Source organism: Condylura cristata, unplaced genomic scaffold (assembly GCF_000260355.1).
Source record: "Condylura cristata isolate star-nosed mole 26May11 unplaced genomic scaffold, ConCri1.0 scaffold00007, whole genome shotgun sequence".
NCBI lineage: Eukaryota > Metazoa > Chordata > Mammalia > Eulipotyphla > Talpidae > Condylura > Condylura cristata.
Window position 1 is genome coordinate 33220916 of NW_004567108.1, and position 8958 is coordinate 33229873.

An 8958-nucleotide genomic window follows, 5' to 3' on the forward strand; every position below is an offset into this window, starting at 1 on the left:
AGACAGCTCCTACACCCAAGAGTCCACTGAAATTCAAACTAGTCAATCTTAAACCTTCTTACCCTACCTTCCTATTTTGGAATTTCAATTATCTACATGACTTCTAAACTTTATTTTCACATTCATTAAATGTTGGTCATAGTGACACAAAATTGAATTTTGATTGTCAGGCAAAAGATTTCAAAATATATCTTCTTGTCAATTAAAAAAATGTTACTGTATGCCTGCAACGCTGGGTCCTTTAATATAAAGAATGTGACAGCAAAGAAAATTTCCCTCACTGGATGCAGTGGAAACATAACCACCTGATTATTCTAGGCTCCTTCATAGCCAAAAAGGGGGTCATGACATTGGTTGAAGTGATTCTCAGAACTACAAAAAGGAGCTAAAAGGAACACAGGTGAATTCTGAGGAACTCACTAGAGCACCTTATTTTCTCAGAGCCAGTGCTAAATGTAGGCTATCTCAATAACACATGGGCAAGACCACTAAGAGTTCTGAAACCCTACAAATGAAGGATTGAAGCACACCACCAGGTACTTCTATTTCTGCCCATAGCTATTGGAAGAGGAAGTTTAAGATCTCAACAGTGATTGGACCAAAAATGGACAAGTGACCTAAGGCACAAACTGGGATGAGTCAACAGAACTTTCAATAATCTGAATTTGTTCAATGGCACATTAGCGTGCATGACCTTCCAATGCTCTTGCTCTTTCTGATGTTTAGATGTTCAGCTTTTTCCTAAATATTCTGGGTATGTTTCCTTATGATACCATCTTCCCTAATCTCCTTTGAGTTATTTGAGTAGGAGTCTATCAGTAGCATCCAAAATTTCTGACAAAAATAGTACCTAAAGTAGTATCAGTTGGATCAAAATGAAAGATATGGTGCAGAAATAATATAATTATTACCAGAACAAGAACAGGTAGCCTTACACACAGAGCTCCAACTCATAAAAGTAGCTTTGGCATCTAGGCATTCAGCTTGGGGTGTGGGCTAGAGGTGGGGGGTTGAGAGGAATCACTAGAGACAAGAGTGGGGAGCAAAACAGGCAGATTGACTGATATACACTCCTGAGGGGGCCAGTGAGTGAAACAGGAGAGGTCTGCTGTGCCATGTGGGTCTGCTCCCTGGCCCAGGATAGAACTCAGGTCACTGTGGTGGCCTTCAATGTGGTAGTACTTGAGACTTACCCATAGACCAGCAGGGAGGCCCCACATGTGCCTGGCTGGGTTAAAGCACAGCACTCAGAAGCTAAAGTCACTTCAGCATGAGCTCGATCCCCACCCCGGAGGTGACCCACATGGCACATCAGACCTCTCCTGGCCCACCCACCTGCTACTTCCCTCAGCAGTATACTTCGTTGATCTGCCTATTCTGCTCCCCACTCTGTTTCTGCACTACCCCTGAACCTCTGGCCTGTATCCCAGCTCTGTATGCATAAATAAATAAATCTTTAAATTAAAAAAAAAAAAAAGAATAGTGCCTGGCATCTAGCATCTAGTAAGTACTGTAATATTTTATTGCTTGATATCTTCATCATAAACAAAAGACAAGGACTTTTGGGAACTAGAAAACATTCATCTGATTAATAAGTAAAAAAAGAAAAGGTTTTAATTCTTTACCCAACAAAGTTCTAAGTGGGCCATTCATTTTTATACATCCCTTTTAACTCAAAATGTATGTCTATTCTACCTGAATTTTTTACAGAATTTTTTATTTATTGCGGTACTATTGATTTACAAGATTATTCATGATTTAAGGGAACAGGCTTACCCCTCATCGGATGTGTGCACCACACCACCCACAATACCCATAGACCTTTACCCTGGGCCCTTTGGCCCCCTCCCTGCTCTGCTCCCACCCCTGTTCTTTTTTCCTCTAGAAGCATTAATTCTGCAGTCATCTCTCTAGGATTTGTATTAACTTTGTCAACTGCTTTGTGGTTGTGGTTTTTCCTCTTATTCCACATATGACTTTTATACTCTCTAAACTACACTTTTACATTGACATGGCTTTTTTTCAATTTAAGAATCGTTGGTGGCACAATGGGTTAAAGCACAGCACGATGAGCTCTCCGCAGCCACTGCAGCACCAGTTTGATCCCCAGCCAGGAAGCTGACCCGCACGGTGTGGCAGACCTTTCCTGACAGCCAGCTCTACCTTCAGCAGTATATTCCACTTAATCTGCCTCTTCCGTTGCCCACTCTTGTCTCTGGTGAATCCTCACACCTCTTGCACCTCTGGCCTGTGCCCCAGTTCTTGTATATATAAATAAATAAATCTTAAAAAAATAAAAACACTATTTTTTAAGACTTAAATATATTTAGATACAAAATGCATTTCAATGTGTTACCATTCTTTTTATAGCTTTGAGTTTAGCATACATAAAGCAGAAATGCCATTAACCTTAAAATTAAAGCTGAGAAATATAAAATTTTTTTTGAAAAGTCCAATACATGTTACATGAATATTTTATAATTTTTTTACATCATTCTTCTTTTGTCCTTTTTCTTCATCTCAGTGGTAATCACTGTGGACTTCCCATCAAATCAAAGATGTAACGTGAGTATTTTATGAAAAATAGCTACATTTCCAAAGTATATTTACTGAAAGTGGTACTGTTTCACAGTTTTGCAAGTATCTTTGTTTGTCTGAATAGAAAACAACTGGATTTTGCTCCATGTTTCTGCAATTGACTGTAAAATGTTTTAGTTGAAGCATATGAAGATAATATGGCTTCACAGCAATATGTAATTAGAAAAGGAAAAAAATAGTAGACTTCCCAGATAATTGTGGATAGTTTTCTTTGATACTATGCCCAAACTTGGTAAATGTTAGGTTCTTAAAATGTAAGCTATCATATGAAGTCTGAAATCACATTAATGAATTTTCATGTTGTAACACTAAATCTCATTGTTCTGTCTTGCACTTTCTAGGGATTCCAATTTTTTTTTTTGTCAAAAAGAACCTTTATTGCTTTTATAACAGCCTTTTATGCCCTTACGCTTTCTTGCCAGATGCCTTTGGAGCAGCTGGCTTCTGCGCGGGAGCTTTCTGACCCTTCTGGGCCTTAGGAGGCGCAGTCTTCGGTCCTGCAGCTTTCGAGGCTGGAGCCTTCTTGCCTGCAGCAGTCACCTTCTTTGCTGGAACCTTCGCAGCAGCTGCTGCAGCTGCACCCTTAGCAGCTACAGCTTTTTTGGGAGAGGCTTTTAGAAGAGCAGCCTTCTGAAGCTTCTTAACTTCAAGCTTGATTATTCTGTTTCTCATCTTCTTTGCCTTCATGACTTTGTAACGATCAAAATCTGTCATCTTGGCTTTCCTTTCTCTGGCTTCAATTTTCTTGGCCCATCTTGTGGCTGCCCATTTTTTATTAATATCTGCCTTCTGCCAGGCCTGTCGCACATACTTCTGCCGGGCACTGTGTGGGAACTTGAGGATGAAGTCAGTGAGCTGCATGCATTTGAAAGGCATAGCCTGTCGCCTTACCTGCGTGCAGGGACCATCAACCAAAGCCCTATTCTGATCAATAACGTCCACAATCGCGACCAATTTCCCGGCATGAGGACCAAAGGAGACGTAGGCCACACGGCCAACCTCCACGAAGCGCCTGAACACCATCTTGGCGGCGTTCGGCGAGAAGGAAGAAGGCAGGGATTCCAATTTTTTTATAGTAATATACATACTAGTCATTTGGAAGATATTGACAGTCACGCAGATCTTCCAAATGTTGACAAATTTCATTATATAACATTTAAAAGTATTAATTTATTAATATTACCACTGATAGCAAAGAAGTCTTTAATTATTGGAAACTGTTAAGCTCTAATGATGGATTCAGGTTTATTCAAATTCCAATTTTTCAAGTAAAAGCTCAGGTTTATCCTTGGCAATAGATATTGTCAGCTGTTTTCCTTGAGGAGACATGCTTGCTTTGTTCATTTATGAGAAAATATCTGCCAAGTATCCAAGAATGAATGCTTAGTCTGTCAGTTTTTCTTTCAAGTAAATATTTTTTCATGAAAAAAAAATGGCTAATTCCATTTGCAAACAAGTGCTTTTCTTTCAGACAAATGCTGAATTTCAATTTACAGCAGAATTAGTCTATCACTACCTCTCATTTTGTCACACAGAATATTTAAAGGTGTGTGCAAAGTCAAGACTTACTAAAATTAGTATCACTTGCTCAATAATTAATGACATTCTTGTCTTTTTCTTTTTAAATTGTGTGGCATTGAAGAGTATGACTGCTAGTTGATGTCACGAACATGATTCATCAACAGTTTAACCCACTATTAATATTTTTTGAATTCTTATTATATTCTTTCACCACAAGCAAGGGAAAAAGAACAGAACAAGCACCCACCTTAATGAAGCTTCTATAGCAGTCACCACACCCACAACAGCTCAGTGGCCAGATTTAGTGAGAGTGATCCCTTCTATGAACAGAAACAATAGAGCCTCCCTAGAAGAGTTCCTCTGGTCTGCTATCTCTTTAATGGTGTGATCTGGGGAGCAATTTTATTGTTTAAAGTTATGAAAATTTAAAGTATGTAGTGAAGTGACCATTACTTGAGTGGAGTGTTAAGAAACTGGTAGAATTAAATAAAAGAACATCTTTTCCAAAATTAAGTGGAGTGAGTTTAGGGGGCAGGCAGTTTTCATTTTTCTTTCCAACTAAGTATGAAGTGGCAATATTAACAAATCACTGAGAAACCTAATGACAGCTGAGCTCTGTCTCACCCTGCTCGGGTCAATGGCATCACCAGACCCTATCATCCAAGCCAAAGCATGTTACTTTTGTCACTCTTCCCTTTCCCCATTCTTCTCATTCAACTGGTTTAAAAACTCTTACAAGTTCATCCTTATTCCCTTTCATTGTACTTCTTGAGCCTTTTCCATCCCCTTTGGCTACCACTGCAATTCAGGACTTCATCTCCTTTCACTTTGAGAATTACACATCTTTTAACTAATTTCCTCATTTTCATGTCATTGTAATCACCTTTCTAACACTCAAAACTGATGCTGACCTGTTTAGCCAGACTCCCAGTCTAAAAGAAAAGGAGCAAACTCCTTGGCGCAGGAAATGAAGCAGGCCCTTAAATGGCCTCTCATTGTATGTGCTTACTGATTTTTTTGAACAGGTCACATCAGACTCTCCCTCAGAGTTCTTTTACTCTTATTTATTCCTCTATAGTTGATGTCACGAACATGATTCATCAACAGTTTAACCCACCTTTCTTCTTTAAGTCCACCTGGCAGATCTTACTAATTATTCAAGACACAACTTAAGAGTTTTCTCCCAATTAGAACAGACTGCTGTCTCTCATGACAACCTGTGTCTAGATCCATCATAGGACTCAGAGCAAATATCCACATTACTGTTTACCGGTCTCTCATCACACTAGACCAGAAGACCCTGGAGGTAGGAATCCCCTCTGAATTTTTTGTACTGCCTCAGCATATCAGACATGGGCTGGCTGCATGCCCCATCCCTCCCTTCCAAGTTTCTACTGAGAACAATTCTGTCCTAAGAGCAATATTTTTAAAATACTACCAATGGAGAGATAATCAAGTAGTAAAGATAAATTTCTGGATAAATGAATTTGATTTCAAATTTCACCAAATGCAGTTCATTTATAAATTCAGCTATATAAAAAGTAACATGTGGTCATTTTATAAAGTTTATAAATTAAATATTAACTTTTACTGTACGTTGTTATTCTTTGTTGCAACTATAAAACTTTACAATGGTGAAACTGCACCTTTAACTTTTGGTAAGCCATAAAATGTTAAGTTTTATTTGACAAATAATACTGCATTCAATTAGAATTAAAATTTTAAATAGAAATACAATCGCTCTAAGTATATATGTGTCTACAGCATTTCATGTCATATGCCTTAGTGTTTGTCCACCTACTTACTACCTTCCTACCTATCTATTAGTATCATAGAATCAGATGATAAATCTAAAAGAAAGGAAATAAACATCAGCTATTGAGCCCTTACTATGCACTGGACATTGAGCTAAATGTGTCCATTACATGAATCTCCCTTAATCTTAACAACCCTAAAAAGGAAATCTCCCTTCCCCCCCATCTTACAGATGAGAAATCTAAGACTTATCAAGGTTAAATATTTCCCAAAACTTATCGCTAGTAAGGGGCAGAGATAGGGCTGTAAAGGAAATCTTTCTGGTTTCAAAGCCCCAAGCTCATTTCTCTATATAAAGTTACTTTATCCTCTAAGAAAAAATGGCTGAAAACAAAAGGCAAATTACATATTGTAGGACATTCACTGGTAAATTGCTTTTCAATAAAGCAAAGCAGCAACATGTTTTTCTGAATGTCTTGTTCACAACTATGCCAGGCATTGTGAAAACATAATTAAGCATGTTCCCTTACTATGAAGGACTTTATAATTTAGCTGAGAAATAATTAACATGCATGACACAAGTGTGAACAGTATAAAATAAACTGTTAAAGAAAAATTTAGAGAACGCTGAGGTTATAAGACTTTGAAATGAAGACTCTGTGTTGGAGGACTTTTAGAGTTGGATTACATTATGAAGGATCTTAAAAGAGTGAAATTCAATAAAGTTGATTTAAGAAGCCCCTAGAGGTTTTTGACTTGGCACTAAGAAAAGGATATTTAAAAGTTTTCTTTAGCAGAAATTTTCAAGAATGTCTCTGAGTAGAATATAAGGAAGTCATGAAGAACCAACTTCAAAATTCTACCAATAGAATAAGGAGGTACTGACAAGAAACTTGAAAATCAAATGGCAACTTGCAAGGTTAAAATCCTAGTACCCAACAATATTTTTCTCACTATACATAAGATACGATGACAGAAGCAAGAATACTTCTGGGATCTCCCTAGTGGTGAAGTGGTTTAGAGCACAGCATTGCAAAGCTGGCTGCAGCCCCTTCCGTGCGAGTTCGATCCCCCACCCCAGAGGTGACCCCCACATGGTGAGGCAGACTTCTGTCTCACCCGCTGCTCCTCTCAGCAGTATACTTCATCCATCTGCTCCCCATTCTGACTCTGGTGAATCCTCTAACCATTCCTGAGCCTCTGGCCTTTACCCCAGTTCTGTATCCATAGATAAATAAATCTTAAAGCAAAAAACAAACAAGAATACTTCTAGATGCATCTAATTAAATTGATTTTGTTAGGAAAAAGCAGTTCATCCCTATGACAGCTCAAAATATTTTCAAAACCCTTTTTCTAAAATAACCAGTTCTTCAGGGAAAAAAAAATAAAGTGCCATGTTTTTTTGCAGTGTCTCTGTAATGCCAGTACTAACAAAATATGGCTTATACCTACCTATGTTATGACATAGATTCTTTTAATTATCCTCAGCATATCATAATTATTTTAAAATGGGTTATAAAACATCATTTTCCTAAATTATTAGACTAAGCTTACTAAAATATCCTTTCTAAATCTCTTAGGTAGTTACATAATTATAATCATATATGTCTAAGAAAGTATTCAATATGTATTTTTTGACTGTTTGAGTTGGACTATCAATCAGTCATCATCATTTAGATAGCAATTAATTCAGATCAAAGCAGAGAAGGCTTATGAAACCAAAATATATGAAATAATTCAGAAGAATCCTCTTCTTAACAGTTAACTTTGATTCCAATGGCTTTTTTAAATTCATGGTCTTGTGGTTCCAAGATGTCATAGAAAACTTGTTTTTTATCAAAATGGTCTCTAATATAAAGTAAGTCTTCAACAGAGTAGTTATCATTTTTTCCAGTCCAAATAGTTAGGCTGTACCTGCATTAAAATAAAACAGAATTATATAGTCAGATGAAAGATATGAAACAGTGCTGAGGAATTTCAAATAGTCTCATTTGTTTCTAACCCAATTTATACAAATGAAAAAAAAATAACAATAGCAGAACTATACTTTGCTGTTTCATTCCTTCATCAATATCACAAGGACTAGAGAAAATAAATCACTTTGCTATTGCCTAAATTAGGTAGTTGCTATATCTGAATAGTGATCCTAAATATTCAGACAGGTAACACTGCAAATAGAACAAATTTTGAATATAAGAACTGAAGAGAATGTCTTGTTGAGCAAGGAATCTGTTCCCAGCACACAATTAATTTCTAGAATGGGATTGTTCAGCAGCCTGATCAAAGCATGATGGAGGGACTGTGAAGAGACACAAATGTGACTGATATTCCCAATATTCACACTCACAAGTGGCCCCGTGAACACTTTTAGGAGTTTTTGTATGAGGTACAAGAATGTCATGAGATATCACTAAAAATGCCAAACAGAATATAGATCCATTTCTGGAGATGAAGTACAATAAATAAATGTGCATCTATTAGGGATGTACAAATATGCTCAGGTTTTAAATGTTATTTAAATTGTACATTTTCATTCCTTCCCATGACATTACTCCCAATACATTACTACTATTGTTTTAGAGTCTAGAGAAATGCAAAGCTGTTAAGTAGTTTCCTATTTATTTTCTCACATAAACTTGTCAAATCCAGGGGGAAAACTTGAAAGCATTTCTTCAACTAAAGATAAGAAATAACTATAACCAAGATATGTATTCTTATTATACAGACACATGTCTGCCTTAAGGAACTGTAATAAATTATTCTGGATTTTGTCCACAACAGTATGTGACAAGCCAAAAGAATTCTTAAACTACAATTAAGGACAGATAAAAGAGAAAGTGAGAATTTAATTTTAAAACCTCTATATTTTTGCTAAAATGGCATCTTTTATCACTTCATGAGAGCACCATGGTGACAGCCTTATAAAAAGCTACAGATGTGAGCTTTTAGACTAAAAAAAGGAGTTTTCCGGACCTCCCTGGTGGCACAAAGGGTTGGGACGCAGAACTGCAAGCAAGCAGCAGTTGTTTCAGTACCAGTTCCATCCTTGCGCCCTGGAGGTGACCCACATGGCACATCAGACCT

The 8958-nt window shown here is 37.1% G+C and overlaps 1 protein-coding gene and 1 pseudogene across 4 annotated transcripts in view; both read right to left on the reverse strand.

The window, feature by feature from the left end:
• Window positions 1–2948: 2948 nt before the first annotated feature.
• On the reverse strand, window positions 2949–3664 carry LOC101622553 (annotated as a pseudogene). The gene has a single exon (XR_001145209.1). The product of XR_001145209.1 is annotated as a 60S ribosomal protein L14 pseudogene (transcript).
• Window positions 3665–7097: 3433 nt separating this feature from the next.
• Window positions 7098–8958, reverse strand: part of FAM151B (family with sequence similarity 151, member B) — a 21690-nt gene continuing 19829 nt past the window's right edge. For all 3 annotated transcript variants that reach the window (XM_004678433.2, XM_012721788.1, XM_012721789.1), the window contains one exon: window positions 7098–7788. In XM_004678433.2, the coding sequence (XP_004678490.1) occupies window positions 7629–7788 (160 nt within the window). In that variant the 3' untranslated portion in view covers window positions 7098–7628. The remainder of the gene's footprint in view (window positions 7789–8958) is intronic.